At 50.9% G+C, this 25,873-nt stretch overlaps 1 protein-coding gene across 52 annotated transcripts in view; it reads left to right on the forward strand.

The window, feature by feature from the left end:
- The window catches only part of Myo9b (myosin IXb), an 84,620-nt gene that overhangs the window by 11,378 nt on the left and 47,369 nt on the right, over window positions 1-25,873 (forward strand). For all 52 annotated transcript variants that reach the window (XM_087587497.1, XM_087587502.1, XM_087587499.1 and 49 more), the window contains 1 exon segment: window positions 5,861-6,756. In XM_087587497.1, coding sequence (XP_087443623.1) covers window positions 5,917-6,756 — 840 coding nt within the window. In that variant the 5' untranslated portion in view covers window positions 5,861-5,916.

The raw sequence follows: 25,873 nt of genomic DNA on the forward strand, positions 1-25,873 counted from the left end.
TGGCAGGGCTACAAGCGTTTTGAGCAAGAAGCCTTATCAGTTTCCTTCCGGTGTGGGATGAGGCTTGCTGAGCTAGCTCTGTTAGCTTTACCCATGAGCCTTGTCCTTGCCTCCAAGAGAGCAGTTCCTGAAGCAAGGGCCAGAGCTGGTCACAGAGTGCCACAGCCTGTGTCTGTAACATAGCCAGAGAGGCTCGGTCAGGGGTCTTTTGGCAGGAGAATGGCAGTGCCCCAGGGACTAGACAGAACCTATCGGCAGGCCTTGCTGGGTTTTCCCATGGGGGACAGTCCCTATTAGGTACTGGGTGGGCAGCAGTATAACCCCTGGCCACCTGTTTCCAGGCAGCGTGATGGCAAACAATCCAGAACTCCTGTCCACACAGTTGACATCCACACTGGGGTCACCTTCCAGAACATGACATGCTCTAGGGGGGGCAGTTTTCACTGAGCCTGGCTGTGGGCATGTTTCTGCAGTGCTTGGCATAGGTAAAGGGTGGATGTGTGAAGGCTCACGTGTACAAATGTGTGGAGTGGCTTGCATGTGGGCGTGCGTGCATGTGTGTGTGTGTGTGTGTGTGTGTGTGTGTGCGCGAGCGCGTGTGTACTCACGTGCATGTGCATTTGTGGTGCACAAGCAGTGTGCTGTCAGGTCTCATTTGGCAGACGTTTTTCAATGCACTTCATTAGTCTTTGTTGTTATTTTGCAAATGTCATGGAGCAGACTAACCAGCTACACCATCACTAGTTGATGTCATGTGCAGGACCCCCTGTTGCATCTACAGGTCACCTTTGATTGAAGGCCAGCACACAGTGAATAACTTAGCATGTAGGTATGTGTGGCTGATTAAGACAGAATCTCAGTTTGAGTCCCTGTGTTCCTCACACAAACTGTTCTTGAACTCTGGTGGCACATTCTATGACTGACTTTCAGAGTGGCCTGAACTGCCAGGCAAGCATGGCTGTGAACCCCACCCCAAACCCCTGCTGTGCCCACAGACTCTCAACCCTGTCCTTGATGAAGGAAACAGGGTCTGTCTCGCTGTTGCCCAGGCTGGCCTAGAACTAGGAATCCTCTTGCCTGAGCCTCCAAAGTACCGGTATGCATTACCAAGCCTAGTTTTTGGTTGTGTGTATTAGTGTCCTGTGGAGGTCACAGGACACATTGTGGGAGTAGGGGTTCTGTTTTAAGCAGAGGCGGACCTGAAGATTCAATTCATGTCAGCCTAGGTGGGCACTGTCACCTGCAGAGTTGTCCTCCCTCTGTGATCCAGGCCATCCTCAAGATCACATCACCTGGTTCTCAGTCTGTAAAGGTGTGAACCCATCACAGGAAGTTTATGTGGCATTGTAGGTTGTGGTATGAGCCTGCTGCTATGACCCAGGTCAGAAGCACATGGGTCTCCTGACCCTCTGTACCATGTCAACCCACAGCAGCCAGCAGTCAGCTGGCTTCCTGTGTGGTTAGCTGGGTTTTAGAGAATCCAATGTACATTGGACATATACCCTGAGTGCTTCCATTTCATTGAAATTGAAAGCAGAGAGGTCCTCAGTGGGTTCAGTGTTGTGCAACCCTCACAGCTCTCCATTCCGGAACCTGTTACAGCCCCAGAAGAGTCGTCACTCCAGCCCCTGGCAGCCTCTGTTCTGCTTCCCTCCTCAGTGGACTCACTTGTTGTTCTGGACATTGCTTGTCATTGGACACACACACACACACACACACACACACACACACACACACACTCTCTGTGCTCAGCTATTTCTTTGTTTTGTCATGCAGACCAGGCTGGCCCAAACTTCCTATGTAACCAAGGATGTCCTTGTATACCTGATCCCCCTGCCTCCGCTGCCCCAGTGTTGGGGTGACAGGTGCTACCACCTTCAGACTACATTTTGGGGGTGGAGCCCAGGACTCCACATGCTAGATAGTCACCCTGCCAGATGAGCAGTAGCCACATCATGGTTCCTAACTTCACCCACGTGCCGTGGGCTACTGCCGCCTTCCTACTGTAGCTGAGCGCTGTTCCCCCTGTGGTTGGACTATATTTTTTTTTCTTTTTCTTTTTTTCGGAGCTGGGGACCGAACCCAGGACCTTGCGTTTGCTAGGCAAGCGCTCTACCACTGAGCTAAATCCCCAACCCCTTGGACTATATTTTATTAATCCATTCATCCATCAGTGTGTCTCTGCCTTTTAATGCAAGCCACACTGTATGCAGCCACGTCCTGGGATCTGAGTTCCTGAGCTTTGGATCTAGAAGAGCAGAATTGTCAGGTCTGTGTGTACTGATTGGGGGCCAATGGTTCCATCTAAGTATCAGTGGCCTTTTGGTACCTGTGCTGTGTTGAAGTTGTCCATCCTCTGGCTATGGCTGCTGTGGTGGTTTCTAGTTCAGGGATCCTGGAAACACAGTGCTGGGAATGTCCACCTGCCTCCACTTTGTTTCTCTAGAGAGATTCATGGAGGGTGGGAATGACTGGGATCTGCTGGATCAAAACATTTAAACCAAATTCCAGGGGCCAGTGAGATGGCCCAGCAGGTAGAAGTGCTTCCTGCTAAACCCAGTGATCGGAGTTCAATCCCCAGAACCCACATGGCAGAATTCTGCAAATTGTCCTCATGTACATCATGACACAGGTGCAAACACAAAATATGGAAAGAAACCAATGTCCCAAGGCTGTGGTGCACAACTGTGGCCGTAGCACTCAGCGGGTCGAGGAAGGACCTAGGCCACATGACCTCAGCCAGCCAGGCCACAGGTGAGTCTGTCTGAAACTAAAACAACAAAACCAAAACCAGAACAGGACACTCAAGAAGCAGAAGCAGGCCTGAGAATTGAGCCAGTTTGGTCTACGTAATGGGGTCCAGGGTACCCGGGTCCTCATAGTGAGACTCTATCTGAAGACAGGCCTAAAACTGAGCGACAGCAAAAGTATGTGCTAGAGTCAACCAGTAACACGATATGTGCATGTGTGTGTGTGTGTGTGTGTGTGTGCGCGCACGCATGTGCGCATGTGTGCGTGTGTGTGCCTGTGTGTACTCGTGTGCGTGTTTACGCCTACTTGCACTCTTGCCATGGTGCACAATTGGAGGTCACAGGAGTTTTGAGAAATGAGTTTCCTCTCCTCCCTTTCTTATTTTTTGTTGTTATTTGATTTTTTTTTTTTTGAGACATGGTCTGTTGTACCCTATGTGTGCCTCCAACTCTTTATATATGCGAGACAGGGTTTGAATTCAATGATCCTTCAGCCTCAACTTCCAAACACCAAGGTGACAATAGTGTCACCCTACCCAACCTCTGCCTTGTTTCTGAGTCCCAGTCTCCCATTTCTGCAGCAGTGGTTGGCAAGCTGGGCCTCAAACTTCTGTGTCCTCCTATGTCCTCCTGTCTCACTGTGGAAATAGTCTTCTGTGTCCTCCTATGTCCTCCTGTCTCACTGTGGAAATACAGACTTCTGTGTCCTCCTATGTCCTCCTGTCTCACTGTGGAAATACAGACTTCTGTGTCCTCCTATGTCCTCCTGTCTCACTGTGGAAATACAGACTTCTGTGTCCTCCTATGTCCTCCTGACTCATTGTGGAAATACAGACTTCTGTGTCCTCCTGTCTCACTGTGGAAATACAGACTTCTGTGTGCTCCTATGTCCTCCTGACTCTCTGTGGAAATACAGACTTCTGTGTCCTCCTATGTCCTCCTGTCTCACTGTGGAAATACAGTCTTCTGTGTCCTCCTATGTCCTCCTGACTCATTGTGGAAATACAGACTTCTGTGTGCTCCTATGTCCTCCTGTCTCACTGTGGAAATACAGACTTCTGTGTCCTCCTATCTCCTCCTGTCTCACTGTGGAAATACAGACTTCTGTGTCCTCCTATGTCCTCCTGTCTCACTGTGGAAATACAGTCTTCTGTGTGCCTCCTATGTCCTGACTCACTGTGGAAATACAGACTTGTGTTGACACATCTGGCTCTCTGTATGGGCCCCAGGGGCTAGTCCAGTTGTCAGGCACTTCTGCCCTCAGGGTCATCAGCTTTTAGTCATGAAGACAGTAAGCCATGTCTAGATGTCTTATTTTTTACTTTTTGTTTTATTTAATGTGTATGTGTGTTTTGCATGTATACATGTCTCTGTACCACCACATCCCCTTTGGTAGTTCGCACATTTAGAAATAGAGGCTGCAGAACTGACTCACGTAAAGCACTGGTTGCTCTTCCTGAGGGCCCAGGTTTAGTTCCCAGCACCCACATGGCTGCTCACCACCATCTGCACCTGCAGCTGCAGGGGATCCAGCGCCCCCTTCTGGCCACTGTGCGCACTAGGCATGTAATGTTACTGACATACAGATGGGAGGTTTTCTGCAGATTGTGGATCTGCCTATGGGGCTGGGTGTGTTTGGGCTTTGCTGACTTGAGTGTTAGTTTCCTGCTGTTTTGAAGCACTGTGTGTTGAAGCCCTTTAGGCTTGTGCTGCCGAGTCACACTTGTTACTTCGGCAAAGTCAAAGGCCAGCAAATGTCTTCAAGTGGCTTGGAGACAAATATCGCAGCCTCGTCAGATCTCAGTCTCTCTGGTTGCACACTTTTTTTTTTTTTATTGTGACACAGATTCAAGCTGAGTTATGCTTTAATTCATATCCTCCTGCCTCACCCTCCCCAGTAGCTGAGATGATAGATTTGTCATACCGAGGGTGCCTATATGCATTGAACACATACTTTATTTTGCAAGCTTGGGGATTGAACCCAGGACCCTGTGAATGCCAGGCAAGTTCCCCACCACTGAGCTGGACCTAAGCCTCAGATGACCCAGATTCTACCAAAACATGTGCTCTTCCAGCTGCTGGCTGGAAGGGAAGAGACAGTTCCTCGATAATCTGGAAAAGACCGGAAAGTGACGCTTGTATCTTGTCTGCCTTGAGCATTCCCATGGTGCCTGTGGGAACCAATGCTGTCGCTCTGTCACAGGGAGCTTCTTTAGGCTTGTGCTGCCGAGTCACACACAGGGAGCTTCTTTAGGCTTGTGCTGCCGAGTCACATTTGTGACTTCGGCAAAGTCAAAGGCCAGCAAATGTCTGCAAGTGGCTTGGAGACAAATATCGCAGCCTCGTCAGACCTCGGTCTCCCTTGTGACCATTCTGTTTTGGTTTGTAGCAAAAGCAGCCACATCTAGTATTTCTGCCTTGGAATAAAACTTCATTCATAAAATCAGGTTGTGAGGCACCGCACTCTTCTTTTAGTGGCCAGGCTCATGAATGAACTCCTCTTCATCCTTCAGAACCCTTCTTTCATGTCCGCGCTCTTTGAAGCTTCTCAGCTCCCAATGACAATCATTCCCCCTGCTTCTCATTCAGTGTTGGGTTGCAGAGCAGCTTCTCCTGCTGGTCCTTGAGCAAAGGCCTCGTTTGTCTTCAGTTGGTACATGGGGCTGACGCACGTAATCCATACCACTGTGCTTCTTGCTTCAAGATTCCACCCAGGCTATTACCAGTATCAACTCGTATTCCTTGTTCTTCAGGCTTCAGAAGTAAATGCATTTGAAATAATTTTTTTCATGGCTGGGACTTGGCTCCTCGGTAGAGCCCATGCTTAGAATGGCCCGGCGAGGGGTGGGGGGCGTGGCTTGGGTAGAACTTCTGCCTGGAATTTACACCCTGCCCACAGCTGTGCTGTCTTGGCTCAGGGGTCTTACCCTGCCTCATGCGTAGGAGGCTCTGGGTTCCATGATGTTTGCCACAAAGCAGGCAAATGGGAGTCCCTTGGGTCCTCACAAGAGAGTTGGTAGCTTCTGGTCTGAACTGCCTTGGTTGGTTCTGCTGTGGGTCTGGAGCTGCGGGCCAATGTGATCACCAGGCTAACCCCACCCTCCTTCCAGTTGCAGGAGGTGCGCGGCCCGCCGATGAGGCATGCTGAGGCCAGGAGGTGGGCAGGATGAGTGCTCACGAGGCTGGCAGCTCAGGCCGAAGGCGGCCGGCCACCTTCCACCTGCACATCTACCCTCAGCTGCCCAGTGCTGGGAGCCAGACCTCATGCCGTGTAACCGCCACCAAGGACAGCACAACAAGCGATGTCATCCGAGACGTGGTGGCCAGTCTACACCTGGACGGCTCGAAGCACTATGTGCTGGTGGAGGTGAAGGAGTCGGGTGGGGAGGAGTGGGTGCTGGATGCCAGCGACTCGCCTGTGCACCGAGTGCTGCTGTGGCCTCGGCGAGCGCAGAAGGAGCACCCTCGGGAGGACGGCTACTACTTCCTGCTGCAGGAGCGCAACGCTGACGGCAGCATTCAGTACCTGCACGTGCAGCTGCTGGCTCAGCCCACAGCCGCATGTCGCCTGGTGGAGCGAGGGCTGCTGCCAAGGCCTCAAGCGGACTTCGACGACCTGTGCAACCTGCCGGAGCTGAACGAGGCCAACCTGCTGCAGAGCCTGAAGCTGCGCTTCGTGCAGCAGAAGATCTACACGTACGCGGGCAGCATCCTGGTGGCCATCAACCCCTTCAAGTTCCTGCCCATTTACAACCCCAAGTATGTGAAGATGTACGAGAACCAGCAGCTGGGAAAGCTGGAGCCGCACGTGTTCGCTCTGGCCGATGTAGCCTACTACACCATGCTGCGCAAGCACGTGAACCAGTGCATCGTCATCTCTGGTGAGAGCGGGTCCGGCAAGACGCAAAGCACCAACTTCCTCATCCACTGCCTCACAGCGCTCAGCCAGAAGGGCTACGCCAGCGGCGTCGAGAGGACCATCCTGGGTGCAGGGCCTGTGCTGGAGGTGAGCACCAGGGCCTGGAGGTGAAGGGCAGGAGGTGGGGAGTGCTGGCCTGCTGCCCCAGCTGTGTTCTGTGTGAGGCCCAGGGCCTCCCCAGTACTCACTGAGCATGTGCAAGCCCCTGTCGTCCCAGAGTGCACTGGGCTTGTATGCCACCCAGGTTCCACACCTAGCACCACGCAGAGAAAGTGCACACAGGAGTTGGTTGGATGAGGCAGGGTAACAGGCTTAGTGTGTCAGCTCCTTAGAACCATTCTAACCCTGTATTTGGGGTGTCAGGGCTACCCCCAGCAGTCCAGGCTCTGGGATGGCTGGGATGTTTGAGGACCCTTGAGCTGAGCATTGTACCCAGAGGCATTTACAGAACTCGGGAGGCTGTGTCTCCAGGCTCTGCCAGGGCAGACCTCAGGTGTGAGAGCTTCCAAAATGGGAGATGAGTGCAGCGGGGCTCACGTGTCTTCGGTGTTCATTTGCCCTTCAGGTCCTGGGCCAGCAGACTGTGTGCTCGTGCTGAACATCACAGGGCATCCCAGCAGTGAGGGGGAAATGGTGCCACAGCATACTGGGGAGAGACCACCTCAGATTCCGCACCTTATGCCTGCTGCCCAGGGTCCTTAGTAACTAAATTCCATGGGAGATATTAATGTTTCACTGTGGGCAAGCCTTCTGGGTATAGGTGACAGAAGAGATGAGTGAGTGAGCCCAGCTCTGGGCATTTTAAAGCAAGAGGTCAACATGTCTCAGGTCATAGTACACCAAGGTCAGGGGTCTCTATGTGCTGGGGTCTGCAGCTCTGGAGTTGAGGTCCCAGAAAGGGATCCACTTGGCTCTTCTCCCTCTTCTCCTCTCTCCCCCTCTCCATCTTCCTCTTCTTCTCCCTCTCCCTCTCCCTCTCCATTTCCCTCCCTCCCTCTTTCCCTCCACCCCCTCTCGCTCAGTCACTGTTAGTGGTAAGCTTTTTTTCAGTTGGGTGTGTGTAAGGTGTGTATATGTGCGTGTATACAAATGTGTCCTGGTGCTTGTGTGTACAAATGCATATGTGTGTGTATGTGCATGCATGGGTGTTTTACTTGCATGTGTGTCTGTGCCTGATACCTGCAGAAAGCAGCAGAGGCATCAGATCCCCTCGAACAATGTCATGAACAGTTGTAAGCTTCCCTGTGGGGCTGGCAATCGTACCTGGGCCTCTAGAAGAGCAGGAGATGATCTTAACACTTGAGTCATCTTCTTTCTCAATAGGCTTTTAAAAATGTCAATCAATTTTGTAAGTGGATATGTGCCACAGTGTGCCCAGAGAGGTAAGAGGACAACTTTCTGAGGTGTGTTTTCCCTCCATGTGGATCCCAGGCATTGAACTCAGATCACCACTGCCTCTCCCACTAAACTACATTGCTGGTACCAGTGGGCTTTGGTTTCTTTCTTTTGTTTTCTTTTTAAGAAAGGGTTTCACTTTGTAGTCCTGGCTGTCCTGGAACTCACTTTGTAGAACAGGCTGGTCTCAGAACTCACAGGGGTCCACCTGCCCCTGCCCCTGCCCCTGCCCCTGCCCCTGCCCCTGCCCCTGCCCCTGCCCCTGCCCCTGCCCCTGCCCCTGCCCCTGCCCCTGCCCCTGCCCCTGCCCCTGCCCCTGCCCCTGCCCCTGCCCCTGCCCCTGCCCCTGCCCCTGCCCCTGCCCCTGCCCCTGCCCCTGCCCCTGCGATTTAAAATGTGCTCCACTACCACCAGGCTCAGTAGGATTTTTTTCAAGGAAGTATTAGGTCAGAGAGCACTGAGCAGGTAACAGACCTCTCAGGTGCCCCTTCTAAACCTTGTGTCTTCTGTTTCATGCCCAGTGGTGGGCTATCCTAACTGAAGACAGTGCACTGTGCTGATTTTACCTAAGCCTGCAGTGCACCTCAGAACTTGGTCTCCGGGTACATGGGCACTAGTGTGACACCCTGGGCTGCCACCTAGTGCGGTGCAGTGTCTCTACCATCCATTCCCATCCACAGTCTTCATCCCTCACAGGCTCACTAGTCACAGGAATGGGCTCACTGTGACCCCCTGCACTTTAGTTCTACTGATCAGTTGTTTCTGAGGGCCCTCTGCCTTTTGCCACTGGGGAACTCTTTTTCTTTCCCAAGCTAAGTAGCACCCCTTGACAGTTGATCCCCATGTGTGTAGGCTTTGTGTCCAGCTGATTGAAGGCTAGTCCATGTGGGGGTTGGGGCAGCAGAGTGCTTTCCTCAATAGCACAAGGACTTGGGTTTGACCCAGAGTCCTGGGAAATGCTGGGCATGGCTGTGTACGAATCCCAGTATGAGGGGCAGAAACAGGAAGCTGGGGCTTGTGGGCCAGCCAGACTAGAGTAAGGGCTGAGCTCCAGGCTACGGAGAGGCCCTGCCCCAGAGGAGGCCAGCAGTGTTCCAGGGTATGACACCCAAGCTCTCCCCAGTCTCCACATGCTGCCCACTTGTGTGCATATGCACCAATGCATGCACAAACTTTGAAAGGTCAAATTGGGCTGGAGAGATGGCTCAGCGGTTAAGGGCACATAGTGCTCCTGCAGAGGACCGAAGTTCAATTCCCACATGGTAGGTCACAGCCATCTGTAACTCCAGTTCCAGAAGATCTGGTCACTAAGAGCTCCTACACATGCCATGCACATAAACTCATGCAAACAACCACACGGAACAAATAAAATACATATAAAATGTTTTGAAGAAGGCAAAAACAGAAATATGGGGGGCACATTTGATGCCATCTTCCCTGTCATTGTCCCCCAGCAGATTCTCAATCATGTAGAGATTGGCATGGGAAAGGCTTCAGGAGTGTGATACCCCCACCCCTGCCCTATGAGTGCCAAACCCTGGTGGTGGGGCATGACCCTGATGTGGGAGACTTCTTTATCCCTTAGGAGCCCTGGAGTAAGGGGCTGGCTGGACTGGATGGCATCTATTAACCTATGACCTCTTGTACCTCCCCTCCCACCTTCTATTGACAGCTGCTGTCTGTTGTGCAGATTCATTGCAGTTGCTTCTGGCTTGCTGTGTTCAGCTAGGTTCCTCTTCCGCTGAGGTCATTGCAGGCCATCATGTGAGGTCACAGAGCTCAGATGTGCACCAGTTTGCGTGGTGTGTTTCTGCTATTTGCTCCGCAACCCAGCGGAAGGCTCAGCATCCCATGGTGCAGAAACTTAAAATACTAACAAACCCCACCGAGTAACAGAATAGGTCTCCTATGCCAAGCTCAGTACTTGTACTTCTTGTCCCAGCACTTGGGAGGTTGAGCCAGGAGGATCTAGAATTTAGGGTCATCCTTAACTACTTAGGAGTTCACGGCCAGTCTGGAATACATGTGGCCCTGACTTGAAAAGAGAAGAATAGTTTAAGTTTCCTTTTGGGTCTGGCTTCTTCAGCTTGTATCGGTTCATCTGTGCAGATCAACCACCTATTGCACAAAACGGAAGCCTCCCTCTACTTTAGCCTCAGCTACCAACAGTTAACCACGTGATCTGAAAATAAAAAATGGAAAAGTCCACTGACTCTGTAGACCCGGCTGGCCTCAAATTCAGAGATCCCCTGCCTCTGACTCCCGAGTGTTAGGGATAAAGGTATGTGCCACCACCACCTGGCAGTTTGTTCCCTGTGCCACGGCAGGCTTCCTCACACTCTACCTCACCCATGGACATGGCCCCGTACATGTGGTGCTGTGCTGTGGGTCCTGCCCACAGGATGGGCACCAGTTGCCTTGGTCGTGAGGGTTTGTGTTCTCGGTCAGCACTTGTGTTCAGGTGGCTCTTGTTTTCCCTGCTGAGGCAGGAGTGGTGCTATTGAAAGTGTCATGCAAAGCCTGCAGAGACTCTAACTGAAAAGGTGAAAGCCCAAGGGGAGGGAAAGGGAGGCATGAGCTAAAGGGGACCCTCATTAGTGTGAGATACCCATGCCGGGTGTTTCGTTACAGCCATAGAACACACAGTCCTGCAACCCTGTTTCCAAGTGGGCTCACACTTCCACATCCCAGGCCAAGGATTTAGGTGTGAATTATGGGGGACACACCTGTACACAGTGGCCCCCAAAGACTAACTGCTGTTCACATTCAGTGGCTTGGTTCCCAGAGGCAGTCACCAGCTCCATAATTGTCTCAGGATCTGTCATTCTCTTGTGCTTGTGAAGCCACAACTACCCTCACCCATTGCTGCGGTGCCCCTCTGGGATGCTGGCACAGCACTGACTCTGTCACTCTCAGTCACTTAGTGACTTGTAAGACCCAGGTACCAGTCCTACTGGCTTCCTTCCCACTCTCAGCCACAGAACACTCTGACTTGCAGTCTCTGGCAGTCTTGGACTGGGGAGGACTGTGGCCTTGGTGGCTTTGCTGGGTTCTAGATGAACCCTCCATGGAGGCAGTCAGCATGCCTCTTGGGGTGCCCATCAGCTCAGGGGCTCAGTGCTCAGAGCTGTCCTTCTGAGCACTCCCCTTGATGGTGCTGTGTTCTTTTCTACAGAGTGACGAACTGTACTCTGAGGGGATCGGCTGGGCTGCCAGCCTTCATCTACCAGGGGCCAGGAGCACTCCTGGAGACATAACACAAGGACACCCGAGAATGCCCAGTTTCTCCTGCATGACCTGCCTGAACACAGAGTTATCCTGCGAGGCAGAGAATTGTGCCAGAAGGTTGTCTTTTTTCTGTTTTTAATTTTAATTTAGCTTATTTATTTACTTACTATTTTGAGACAGGGTCTCTTTGTGGCTCTGCCTGTCCTGGAAATCTCTGTATGAACCAGGCTGGCCTTGAACTCAGAGAAATCCACCTGCCTCTCCCATGTGCTGGGATTAAATCACACCCAGCCTGATTTTTATTTTTTATTTAGTTTCCTAATTTTATTTTTAATTATGTGTGTTGGGTGAGGTTTGTACATGTAAGCACAATTTCTTTGTTTTATTTTGTTTTATGTTTACTTTGAGACAGGTACCCATGTAGCTTAGGCTACCCTCAGAGTTAACTATGTAGCTAAGGATGACCATGGATTCCTGATCCTCCTGCCTCTACTTCCCAAGTGCTAGGATGACAGGCATGGACCACACTATATATGGCTCCCTTCCTTCTTTTCTATGTTGCCAAAGCTGGTCCCAACTTGTCTATCCCCCTGCTTCCTCTTTTGAGTACTGCATGAAAGGCTTGGCCAACAAATCCAGCTGAAACTGTGAAGCCCCTTTCCCCTGGTTTCAGCTGCCAGAGTTCAGGTCTTGGTGCACCTTGGGTCATAGGTTAACCCAGCTCATGTGACTTTCTAGTCTCTCATTCCTGTCCTTTTAGGGTCCCAGGCTTTGACTGGTGCACAGGCCAAAGATACATGCAGCTTGCAGTGTCAGGGACTTTTTCTCAGCTCCCCAAAAGGAGAAGTTGGGTTGCTTTGAGGTCAGGGTGTCACTGGGCCCTCCTGCCTTCTCAGGCCTGAATGCAGCCTCACAGTGCAGTACTGGCCAGAAAACAGGAAGACTCCTATGGAAAGACAGGGGTCTGTCAGTCACTGTCCCTGCATGTTCCTGTCATAGTCACCATTTCAGAGAATGTGGGGACAGCATGATCCAGGGCATCCTCCAGTCTGAGAGGAGTAAGCCCTCCATACTACCTACCTCAGAAAGGAGGCACTTGTGTGGGCTGTTGACTGCCTGAGCTTACAAGGGCAGTCAGGCATCTGGGGCCTTTGTGAGCCCAGTGGTTGTTACTCTTGATGGGCACAGCACCCTTGACAGCCCCGAGCTCAGCAGAGTAGCCTAGGACAGTGGTCATGGGGTTCACCCTAAAGCATGCCTGGAACATGGCTTCATTCCAGAGAAGTAGGGCACAGACTGTCTGGCCCTGGCCTATCCCCAGCTGCAGCTAGCATGTGCAGGACAGTGTGGCTCTCATTCTGAAAGCAGAAACGAAACGTGGACCCACATCTCTTCTCTGGGTCTGGCTTCACACCAGGCGAGGAGTCTAAGGGAGGGAGACAACCCACAGCCTACGTCGGCCCTTGTGCTCCAGAACAGGGATGAGTCTGAAGCTGCTTCTGTCCCCGCTCAGACCCAGGGGTTTGTTCACCACTTGGTTCCCCCAGATTCTGTAAGCCGGACTCCACCCCACAACCCTGTAGGTCGCTGGGACTGCAGGACTTTTGCCCACTGATCATGGCTTTCCTGGGGTATGGTGGCTTGCCTCTGCCCAGCCACAGGGACATGGCCTCACTGATAGGATAAATCAGGGATCTAGATGAAGATGTTTGATCAGACTGACTCAAGTGAAAAGGTCTGGAATTGGGAGTACCTGAGTACCTCAGTCTATGTGGTAGGGGTGATTAGCAGCCTTGATACTGACAGGTTAACTGTGTGCTCAGCTGGGTGTGGCAGCAGGTGACTGTTGATGTAGCCCTTGGAAGCCAGGGCAGGAGGAATTTGAGGCCAGGCTGGATTACATGGTGAGACCCTGTCTCTGTCAACCAAGAGCGCAGCTCAACAGCTGCTGTTCATCTGAGGGGAACTTCTAAAATGTCTTGTAGAGATTTTTCCCCAGGTGACTGTTGGCAGCTGGTGGGAGCTGGTGACATCATTGCTGTGTGATTGAGACGGGGTTGAGGGGCTGTGGTCTGTTCTCCCGCTCAGGCTTGGCCACGTGACCATGTGCTTGTGCGGTAGAGTGACATGGGCAGGGATGCCCTGGCCAGTACTGAACCAGAGCTTACACTGTGGCTCAGCGCTCCAGCCTCGAGCTACGCGTGCACTTTACAAAGTCGATACTCCACCACAGCACACAACCTTGTCCTGGGTTGTTCTCTCGTGCTGCGATGAGCACCCTGACCAGAAGCAGTATCGGGGGAAAGGGCTTGTTCCGTCCTATAGATTGTAGTCTGCCATTGACATACACCGAGGCAGGTGTTTGAAGCAGAAAGAGGGATGCTGCTTACCAGCTGTCCCCAGGCCTGTCTACCTGCCTTCCTCTGTTCTTCCTTCCTTTTTTTTTTTTGTTTGTTTTTATACATACATAGCATTAGCTATCTTGGAACTCACTGTATAGACCAGGCCAGCCTTGACCTCTGTAGAGTGCTGGGATTTAAGGCACCACACTCAGTACTCACCTGCCTTCCTTAATAGCTCAGCCCCACTTGCCCAGGACTTCTATCACCCACAGTGGACTGGGCCTCCTCCATCAGTTAACACAATGCTCCACAGACATTTCAGCAGGCCAGTCTGATGGAGGCAATTCCTCAATTGAGGTTTCTTCTTTCTGAGTTTGTCATGTGGACAAAATCAGCTGTCACAGTGCCATCTGGTACATTCAGTGTTGTACAGCCATCACCCAGAACGTTCCATCTCCACAAAAGATTCCCTGTCCATATCAGTTGTCATTGCCCACTGCTCTTAGATCTACCTCCTGCCTCCGGCTTTGCCTGCTGTGGCTGGTTCATATGAATTTCACCATTTATCACGTGACTATTGGTCTGGCTTCTGTCACTCAAAAGCGTGTCTCCAGCATACATCTCTGTTGCAGTGTGTGTTCGTGTGTTAGAGTTTTGCTAATTTTTTGTGGCTGAGTAATACTCCACCCTGTGGTCAGACACCACTTGGTTCCTCTGTTTGCTAGCTATGTCAGCATTTCATTCCTTAGCACAGCTGGCTACAATTAGGCTCCCCAGCCAGAGAAATCTCTACCCTTGATGGTCCCCCACTAGAGCAATGCTGTAAGATCGGGGAGTGTGGTCGCTGCTTGCCCACAGGGAGCAGCATACCCTGAAGCAGCCTGCTGAGGGTGACTTGAGGGCTGGAGTACTTAAGGATCCTGGGGTAGGAACAGGACACGTGTCCACATGTGCCAGCCCATCCTGCTAAGAGGCTGCAGTCAAGGCCAGCTTGCCTCAGGGAGTTTAGGGGTTAGGAGGATGGGGTAGAAGCAGGCAGGACCAGTGGCTAAGAAGGGCTAATCTTGGTGCAGTGAAGTAGGGATCTTAGATGGCTGCAGGAACCATTTTGGGGGACTTTGGTCAACTGATAGCTCATCCAAGGCAGAACAGAAGAGACTCAAGGACCCTCTTGACTTACCTTAGAAGGTGCCTGGTCCTGGGTTGGCAAGATGGTTTAGTGGGTAAAGTAGCTTGCTGCCAACTTCAGGACCTGAGTTCAAGCCCTGGGTCTTGCATGGTAGAAGGGAAGAGCAGACTCCTGAAAGGTCTTCTGACCTCCATATATATGTGCCCATGGGTAAATATACACAAGCACAAAGTAAAGACAAACATGCAGGGCTGTTGTGGACAACTGGGGAGAATGGAGATCATGGTGTTAGCTAGGGAGGCTGATGTTTGTGGGGCTGAGTGGTAGGGGGTGAGGGATATTGCCTGGGAAGTCATGGGGTCATTGAACAAGTCAGGGTCACCTGATACCCACTATGGGGACAGGAATGAGTTCTCAGGAGACCCTCACCACCCCATCTTGTGCCTGGTCCTACCTCGTGTCTAGGCCCCCACAAGGTCTCAATGAGAACATCAGAGTCAGTAGCCCATGGGGGGAACAAGAAGGAACAATGTGACTTAAGCCCTGGAATCTGAGGCCCTTGAGGGATGGATGAATGGATGGATGGGTGAATGAGTGGAGAGATGGACAGATAATCAGATACAGAGAGATCTAGAGCAGAACGCAGAACTGGTGTGTGTGTGGACCACATGGAGAGAAAGCAGTCCAGGGGACCCCTGGGTTACAGGGTGTCTCAGAACAAACAGGTCCCATATGCATGAGGATATGCCAGAGAGTCACACAAAGGCCATGTTCAAACCCACGTTAACCCCTGCTATCCATATTTGGGGGTGTAAGCAGTTTCCAGTCATAATGCAGGCAATAGGGCCCTGCTGGGGGCCACTGGACTTTGAGCGACTGGGAAGTGCTGAGGTATCACAGGGCTCCTGCCTGGGTGTTCCCAGGAAGCTGTATTTTGTAGTCCATCATGTCTTCCTGCACCTATGAAATCAGTAACGGGAATTCCCCCGAAAAGGACTGTCCTCAGGATCCCTAGGTTTCCTTTGGGTGCTCCCCGCCTTCCTTCCCTGTCCTTCAGCAGGGTCTCATATAACCTAGGCTGGCCTCACACTTGTACTACAGTTTGGATGACCTCATACTCCTGGTCCACTAGCTTCCACCTCCTAAGTATCAGATTGACAGGCATGGTAGGCCTGGTTTATGTGGTTTTGAGAATGGAAGCTCGTGTGAATATTTGTCAAGTCCTCTGTCTACTGAGCTGTAAGTACCCTACCAACTAAGCTTTAAGCACTCTACCAACCAAGCCACATCCCCAAACAAAGGCAGGTTTTCTTTCAGACAGTGGACAGTCATCCTGTTCTAAACGGTTTTGATTTCTAGGCTTCAGTTTTTCATGGTTAACTGTAGTTTGAAATACTAAGTGGAAAAATCCAGAAATAGGCAGTTTTGGGTTTCACCTTTTCTTTTGTGTAAGAAGCCTGAAGGCTTAGTGAGCGTTCAGAAAGACCTGCTGTGGATGTGGGTTTGTCTCTGCCTGTGCTGTGGGCACCCAGTAGGAGTCTGGGATGCTTGGCTTTACTTACCAACTTGCAAAGTCTAGAATTGTCTGTGAAAGTAGTGTCTGGGTCACATTGACCAGTGGCAGCGGTCTTGTCTTGATGGTGCCATTGAGGTGGGAAGACACAGTCTTGGTGGCACCATCCCTTGGGTTTGGGTCCTAGACTCAGTGAAGAAAGCAGCTGAGTACAGGGCGATGCATTTGTTCTGTCTGCTGCTAACTGTGTGTGTGACTACTTAAGCTGCATCCATGACTCCCACAATGATGGATGCTATTCCTGGGACTGGGAATCAAGTTACTCCTTGTCCCCCAGGATTCTTTTGTTAGGGTAGGCTGTCATCACAGCAGGAATGGACACTAGGGCAGAGTGATGGAAAAGATCTGTAGTGAGCTAGGGGCATGGCTCAGGGTGGTGCCCTGCGTACAGTCTCCCAGGGAGGGGCTAGGGTTGTGTGGCTCAGGTCCAGTACTTGTCTAACATTCACAAGACTCCAGGTTCCATCCTGCAGTGGATGTACACATAGAAATATACAAGGATAGACATAATTTTTTGTCATTATTTTTCATTGTATGACAAAACATCTGACTGAGGTGGACAAGTTAAAGGTTTGTCACTCAGGTTGCTGACTGCATTGGGACCGAGCCACAGGGCTGCCATTCCCTAGACATTCTCACACAGCAGTCACTCCCAGCACTCACGTGTCCAGTGTGCTGAGCACCAGGAAGGCTTGGGGGGTACCCCTGAGATTCTGAGGGATGACTATACTTCCATATATATACAGAAAATTCTAGAGCCCTATAGAGAAGAATGTGTCATATGCCATGTGTATTTGTTTGGTTCCTGGCACCAGTGTCACAGATGCAGACACCTGGGTGCACAGTGGGCACCCTCTCCTGGGTCTTCTAGCAGTGTGGGGGAATTGGGAAACGAAGTCTTAGAAGTAGGCATCCCATGATGTTTAGAGGCTGGATGTACCCATGCAGGAGTCTCAGTGGTAGCAGGTAACTTTACAGTGCTGTGGCTAGCCAGGGCAGTGTTTTCTCCGTGTGTGTGTGTGTGTGTGTGTGTGTGTGTGTGTGTGTGTGTGTGTTTCTTTGTCTGTGTCTTGTCTGTTTCTGTGTAAGGGGTATAATGTCCAGAGAATAGCCTTAGGTATCCGACCTCAAGTGCCATCCACCTTCATTTTAGAGACAGGGTCTCTCAGAAGCCTGGACCCTGCCCACTGAATTAGCCTGTCTCTGGCCATTAAACCCAGGAACCCTTCTGTCTCGATTTACTGCGATTACAAGCCCTGCCTCCATGTCGACTTTCTCTTATGTCGGTTTTGGATGCTAGACTCAGGCCCTCATGCATGCACAGCCATCACTTTACCAGTGTCTACCAAGTCTACCAAGCCCATGTCCTTATGAACCATCTACCATCACCACATCCCTGCCTTGGAGAGTCTCCTGGAAACCTCATTCTTGCCTTCGCCCTGCCTGCCAGGGACATGGAGGCCATCAGGCCCAGAGACTGAGCATGACTCTGGAGTCCCTCCCCTTCCCTCTCCCATACCCCCTGCTCTTGCCTCCTGACCTACCTTAGCAGGAACATAAGGATCATGACAGGAGCCTGTGGACACCTGGAGTCATGGCCAGCATCTGTGGTGTCTGGTATGCTCCTAGGAGCTCTGAGATGTGCAGAGGACACGATGAAAGTCATAGCCAGGGTTAGTAAGGTAGGGACTCCTGCCTTGCCACAGGCTAGGGAGGAGTGGTGACTGGGCTATCCAGTTCCTGACTCTTGTGCCCTTACCCAGCACTTGAGGCAAACCAGCAGGCTGCCTGCACACACCCTACCTCAAGGACATTAGGAACCAGAGAGCAGTAGGGACCTACAAGAGTCAGTGTATCTGCAGAAGTAAGGGGGAGAGTGAGGGACCATTTCTAGAGAGGTGTAAAGGTCCACAAACTGCTGAAGGAAGACCCCGGACTCAGGGAATATGCAAAGCAGAGTGTCTATTCTGCAGGAACTTCCCGCACGCTAGGGTCACCATCATTCAGAATAGCAGCATAAAGACATTCAAACCCCTTTTATAACAGTACTGCTTAGTTGCTTCTGAGATAACAACAGACTTCTAAAACCTAGGGCTCATTCCAAGGGGTTACAAGACCATTAACCGAAGGTCATAAAGAAGATAAATGCCACAAGACCGCAGGTGCAAAAGCTATTGACTGAGTTTATCTATACAAAACTTCAAGGACAGCTTAGGTACGGTCTTGTAACTTTCCATGAACCTGTAAGCTAGTACCAAATGATGAATGTTTAGCCAGGTAATTGTTCCTATTGGATAGGCATGTAGACAGCCTTTGTTATAAGCCTCTTATTCAATTTATGACCTGAATTTATATACAAACTTATAATGAGCTTTTTATCATGTGAACACACACTGAAAGTCCTACAAGTGCTGAGAACAAAGGGCAGAGACAGGCCTCCTTCAATCCTCTTCCCTGAGTATTAGAATAGTGCAATTCCTTGCCTTGCCAGATAGAACGAAGGCCGAAGGCCGCTTTACCTAGCCTCCTGCTGTTTTATTTTGAGGTGCCAAACCTGAGCCTGCAGGTTCTCTCTCAGAGCAACCCAGACAGGCTGAACAGCTGGGGTAGCAAAGTACCTTAGGATGGATAGCAAATGGTTTACAGCCTAGTTTCTAAGTGGAGACAAAATGGAATAAAAAGGACTCTTCAGAGATATGCAGGAGCCACAGACAGTTTCAGAGTGGCGCTGAGTAGCCCTTAACAGGACAGTCCTGCACTCCGGGTCTGCCCTGTGCCCTGCAGCCTCCCAGCTTCTCCCTGGTGCAACCCTCTAGGGAAGGGCCTTGGCTTGCCTCAAGGCTATTTCAGACCTGAGGAAGTTACATTTTTTGAAACACTGTTTCTAAGAGTAGAATGAAATTATGGGGTATAGTTTAAGCACCCAAAAAAGGTCTCCTTGAGTTGGGTACAGTAGGACACGCCTGTCATTCCAACGTCTGAGAGTTTGAAGCAAGTATCAAGTGTCTCAGAAGAAATGCACAGGGCGTGTGTGAATGCTGTGCTCTGTGCTGCTTTGCCAAGGGACCAGGGTGTGCTATCACAGAAAGACCTACACTGATCCTCCCCAACTGACTCCCATCTACCCCACCCCCACCAGAACTCCTGAGCCACAAGACCTGTGTGCTGACTCCCCCCTCAGACAGCACCTCCCCCACATCTCCTGGAGTCTACATGACCAGGTAAAGAAAAGCAGGGTACAGCTACACAGAGTGCAGTCCAGCAACTACTTGAATCTGATGCAGGACAATCATGAGATTGTCAGCTTCAGGTATAAGCCAGGTTTGAGGCCAGCCTGGGCTATGTGAGATCATTTAAAAAAGCACAAGGGGCTGGAGAGATGGCTCAGCGGTTAAGAGCACCCGACTGCTCTTCCAGAGGTCACGAGTTCAATTCCCAGCAACCACATGGTGGCTCACAACCATCTGTAAAGAGTTCTGATGCCCTCTTCTGGTGTATCTGAAGACAGCTACAGTGTACTTATATATAATAAATAAATAAATCTTTAAAAAAAAAAAAAAAAAAAAAGCACAAGGAGTTTATCTACTCAGACTTATGGGGTGAGAGTGTAGAACAAGCAGTTTGTCAGAGGCAGCATGTTTCAGTATGGGGCACAGTGTTATTTACAGGTTCCAAGGCCCAGTATAATGAGAGTGAAGCACTAGGCTTGTCTCAGCATTCGCAGGGAAGGAAGCTCCTAAGCCTTCTTCCCAGCCAGGAAGAAAGAAGAGAATGGGAACTGAGAAGGTGATGTGTGTTCCTGGGTGGTAGTAATCACTCCACATCTAAACCCAGCTCCTCCTGCCTTACAGACGGACGCTGTGGTCGTGTGTGTGTTGTGTCTGTGACTTTTGACAGAGACTCCACTTGAGCCCCTCCCTGGGCGATTCTAGGCTGGACTCTGTCTTCTGAGCCAGGCGCCCAGCCCCTCACCCATGGCACACTTTTTAAAAAATGTTCATGTGCATTGGTGTTTTGCCTGCACGTATGTTGGGGGCATTAGATCCTCTGGAACTGCTCTTACAGACAGTTGTGAATGGCCATGTGGGTGCTCCCAGGTCCTCTGGAAGTACTACTGAGCCATCTCTCCAGCCCCCGGCACTCGTAATCTTGTCTTTGAAAGGCAGGTAAAGCTTTGGATTTGTTGCTAGTCTGATCCATATAGCAGATTCCGGGCTAGCAGGGGTGGAGGGTGGGGGGTGGCGTGGTGGTGGTGGTGGTTCTGTAGTGAGATCCTGTCTCTGGGAAAGAAACAAGGAGGCTCTCAGCTATCTCTGTTCACAGAGAATCCTAAGGGGTAAGGTCCTTCACACACAGCACCTCTCTCCATCTCCCCATTTTGGTAGTGGAACCCTGTTCAGGGACCTTTGGCCCTGTCCCCCATCTCTGAATGCTAGCTGTCACTATGCCTTCTGAAGCCTCTAAAAGCTGCCCGGTTTCGATCCATGTGACACCACCAGTGTGCAGGCAGTATCGCCTCCAGGTGTTTCCCAGCCAGGTTCCCGAGAACACTGCACCCACATTCCTGGAAGGTGTCTTGTTGCATGGCCTCTTGCTCTCAGTTTCCCTGGTGTGAGTGGTGCAGCCGGGGCTTGTTTTTTGTCAGTGTAGGCTGAATGCAAGGGTGCTTTGCCCCATAGTTCTCCTCTGCACATTCCTGTACCAGGGGAGCAAGGACAGGGTGGCCGGTGACAGCTGGAGCTCTGTGTTGTGGTTAGAAATTTTGCCCCATCACTGGGGTATGGGAACCCTGCTAGGCAGACAAAAATAATGTGGAAATGGTAGACTGCATTTACCACAGGAGCCTGTCAGTGCTGGGCTCAAGGGAAGTGCTGCTACACTGGTGGCTCAGCTGGTGAGAAAATGCAGCTTAAGACACGGGAGACTGAAGCTGAGGTTCCCTGCCTCTCAAGTGTTCAGTCGCCCCTGGAAACTGCGCGGAGGAGTTGGGAGGGCCGGAGGTCCACGGCCTGCATTGAGGAGCCCAGGGCCAAGGCCTCCCAAACTCCTGGACATCCAAGTCCTGCTGAGTCTTGGGGAGTTGGGAATTGGGGGCAGGGGTTGTGGGGAAGCCCACAAGGCTGAGGAGCCTGGGACTGGGGGAGGGGGACTCCAGTTTAGCTCTCCAGGGGTTGTCCTTAGCTTGGCAGCAGTTGGCCCGCAGCACAGAGAGGCCTTCTGCAGGAGACCTAGGCAGGGGCTCTGTAGACAAAGGCCTTCTCCATGCTCCCCATAGAGGTTCTTGATGAGAGAGACAGTCCTTGGTTCCAAACTGTTTGATTGTTCATCATGGAAAATTGATGCATACCATACCCTCAGGGAGGACCAGAGATTAAATACCTTTTGTAGGAAGGAATGTAAGCTTTTGGCTAAACCCTCAGGGCCTCTAGAGACCTTATTAGCATGGAGAATTCAGTTCTGATCTCTGTGACCATAGGCGATGTTCCTATGTAGGGAGTGTGGTTATGGAACAGGGGCCTGGTTGGAAGCAGGTGAAATTCTACCGTCCTCTCGGAGGTTCAGGGGCTTCCAACAATTACAGGTCCCCACACTGGGTTAGTGGCCAGTGTCAACAGTTGTCAATCAGGAGAGTGACATGTGCCTGTCATCCCTGCCTCAACAAACAAAAATATCACGGAACGCTCAGTGCCAAAAAGGCCAGTTGCTTACCCTCAACACTGCAAAATAATTTGGGTCCAGCAAGATGGCTCAGGTGGTTAAAGTGATTACTGCCAAGCTTGAAAGCCTGAGTTCAATCCCTGGGACCCACATAATGGAAAAAAACTGACTCTTGTAAGTTGTCCTCTGACCTATATGTGCAAACCCCCCAAATAAATTAAATTATCATCATACACTTCATAGAGATACTCAGACAGGTCGTAATATAACAATTTTTTAAAAGAAAGGAAAAGAGAAAACACTTGTAATATATTTGTTGTTACTTTTGAGACAGGGTTTCATTATGTAGCCCTGATTGACTTAGAACTTCCTATGTAGTCCAGACTGGCTTAAAACTCAGAGAGAGCCACTTGCTTCTGCCTCCCAGGTGCTGGGGCTAAAGGTGTGGGCCACCATTGGTATTGCTGCGGTGAGGCGCCATGACCAAAAGTTACTGAGAGGAGAGGCTAACTTCACTTCCACATCACAGTCATTATCGAAAGAAGTCAGGACAGGGTCTGAGGCAGGAGCTGATGCAGAGGCCATGAAGGGTGCTGCTTACTGCCTTGCTTCTCCTGGCTTGCTCAGCCTGCTTTCTTGTAGAACCCAGGATCACCAGCCCAGGGATGGCTCCACCCACAGTGAGCTGGGATGGGATCTCCCGTTTGAATCATCAATCAAGAACATGTCCCGGAGTTGGGGATTTAGCTCAGTGGTAGAGTGCTTGCCTAGGAAGCACAAGGCCCTGGGTTCGGTCCCCAGCTCCGAAAAAAAGAACCAAAAAAAAAAAAAAAAAAAAAAAGAACATGTCCCACAGACTTGCCCACAGGTCAATCTGATGCTGTGTCCACCATCCTTGTGGCTTCTGTGGCTTTGGACTCAGGTCGTCATATTTGCATGTCAAATGCTTTCCCCACTTTCCCCACTGAGGCAGCTCTCTCTTTTTAAGACTGAATAGTATCCACTGTGTGGTAACCACACTATCCTTCCCAGCCACTCGGCTGTTGTAATCCTCCAGACCTGAACCCAAAGTGGAGTCGGTAGGTCTAATCAGGATCTATTTTTAGCAGTGCACAAACTAATATTAGCAGTGTGCCTTTCATATTAGGAGGAAAGCTACATTTCTTTGGAAGCCGAGCCCTTGCTTTCCCTGGCACCTTGCCTGGGCCTGTGGTTCAATAACTTTAACAGGGCTTGTCCACCCTTTTGTTGGTTCCTCCCTCCGGGCCACCTCCAGTCAGCCTGATGCCACCCCCTTTTGCACTCTGAGCTCCTCTGTGTATCATAGCTACAACCGGATATTTTTAGCCTGACTTTGAAAAGTCGCTGTATACTCAGACACATACCCGACGCATGAGGTCACAGGCAGAGACAAAGCCCTGGCCGTCAGGGTCATCTGTAACTGCAGAATCAGAGCGCCTTGTACTCTGCAGGCCTTCTGGCTGGCTCTCCTCAGACCTGGGCCTGACATATTAAGAGGTCTGCAGGGAAAATTGTCCCCAGCCCTTTAAAAGGGCCTCATAAGGATGTGGAAGGGATTTCTGGGGTTCATCTATAGCAAGCAGCCCTAAGCTAAGGCATCATGGGAACTTCTCTGAAAAATGGAGTATACCCCAGCCCTACTAGGAGACAAGATGGGCCATTCTCATCAGTTCCTTATTCAGGAACTTATTTCAGTTACTTAAAAAAAAAAAAAAAATACAGGATCCCTTTGTAGCTCAGGCTGATTCATGGTAATCCCCCTGCCTCTGTTTCCTAAGACTAGGATCAGAGGCAGGTGTTGCCATGAACCACTGTTTTAGGCCCAGACCTTTAAGGTGATAACTTGGGGGTGGACTTACATAACTGTCACAGAGCAGGGAAGAGGACCAGCTGTGTGCAAGGGCCAGTCCCCAGGATAAAGCTCATGTCTCTCATGTAAGGAAATTACTTTGTTCAACATAATCTTTTTTTGGGGGGGAGGTGGTGGTGGTGCCCACCTTCAATCCCAGGGCCTGGGAGGCAGAGGCAGGTGGATCTCTCAGTTGGAAGCTAGACTGGTCTAATGAATTCTAGGACACACAGAGAATCCCTGTCTCAGAAAAACAAAACAACCCCCCCCCCAAAAAAAAAACTCAGACAAAAAAAAAAAAGGAACAAACAAATATCAGTCAGCCATAGATGCTAAGTGCTCTCCCAGGATCCTGTGGTCTAAGCACCGGGGACACAGACCCAGGATCCTGTCGTCCAGGCACAGGGGATGCAGCTCCTAGGTTCCAGACCAGAATAGCAGTGTGTCCTAGCATCTTTCTGTTTTGTTAGGGATGGTGCAACCTGTAGGGACCCTAACCTATCTGAACATGTGCACTCTGTAATGGGACACGTTGATGACTCCTAATCGAATTTTGTGGGTCCCTGGTGCTATTGGCATCTTAGCGGGTACGTGTAAGCAACAGAGTTCTTGGGGCAGCGTGAACATCCACTGACCACAAATAGGACACCAATAACAAACCAAAGAAATGAGTTCACTCAGGTCCAACCGTAAAAGCCAGGGGTTATTGGGGTTCTTTACAGGAGGGCGTGTGGCTCGGCCAGCTTTGTCACTGAGAAGCCCACCGTGGGCAGCAGCTAGAGACTGCATCTCCCTGCACAGTTGTTTGCAGGCTGGCCCAGTGAAGAGTCTCCCCAGCAGTTGTTCCTGCTTGCTTCGGGGCAGAAATGGCAACATGACAAGCAGCCCTATACACCACAGCACACCACATGCAACAGCAGTGCGAGAGGACAGTAAGGCCTTGCCCTCTATGCATGAGATGGGACCCTGGGTTCCTTCCCCAGCAATGCAGTCTTACTTGTGACTAGGTAGTTGGGTAGGACTCAGTTCACAGCGTTCACAGGGAAAGTCTGAGGAGTTCTGTGGGAGCAGTGGCACCACAAGCCCTACACCTGCAGCAGGAGCAACAGGCTAGTTCCATATAGCCCCACCATTAAGTATATACCCTCTTAGCTAGCCGTTCAGAATGTTGTGGGTCACAGGGTCATGAGGTGCTGAGGCTATGTCTGGTATAGGCATGCAGAGGCTCCAGACTACAGGGCGCTGCCTGTACGCCTTGGGGAGGACTCAAAGTCCCCAGCTGCCACTCAGCCCCCTCGGGGCCCTTCCCATCATGGGTCCTCACTTCTTTCCTGCTTAGCCCTAACACTCGTTTTGAGCCATAGCTGATAGTTTGAGACCTAGCTAATTAATCTGACACTGTTATGTAGACCAGGTTGGTCTTAAACTTGTGAAAATCTCCGTGTCTTGCTCCTGAGTGCTGGGATTAAAAACATGGCCCACCAGGCCTGGCCTGATTCAGGTTTTACAGCATGCTCTGTAATTCCTGGTTGTTTATCCATCCTGTGAACCTGCGGAGTTTGAATCTATGTGGGCCTACGTATAGCTGCCAGCCTCAGCTTAGCTGCTCTGTCCAAGTGTCACAGCTCCAGAAAAAGACCTGGCACTCCACCATCACAGAAGAGTACCCAGTCCTCCACTGTCACAGAGGAACACCTGACCCTTCACCATCACAAAAGAGGTCCTGACCCTCCACCATCACAGCAGAGCACCTGGCCTTCCACTGTCACAGAGGAATACCTGACCCTCCACCATCACAAAAGAGGTCCTGACCCTCTGCCATCACAAAAGAGGTCCTGACCCTCCACCATTACGGAAGAGCACCTGGTCCTCAACTCTCACAGGCGTTTTTGTAGAATTTCTCTTTGGGCTACAATATAGAAGCAACCTGTCGTCTTAGATTTCTGTAACTGTAATCAAATGGTATAAACTGCTTGCTTGCTTGCTTGCTTGCTTGCTTGCTTGCTTGC

This window comes from Rattus norvegicus, chromosome 16 (assembly GCF_021556685.1).
Source record: "Rattus norvegicus strain SHRSP/BbbUtx chromosome 16, alternate assembly SHRSP_T2T, whole genome shotgun sequence".
In the NCBI taxonomy this organism is placed as follows: Eukaryota; Metazoa; Chordata; class Mammalia; order Rodentia; family Muridae; genus Rattus; species Rattus norvegicus.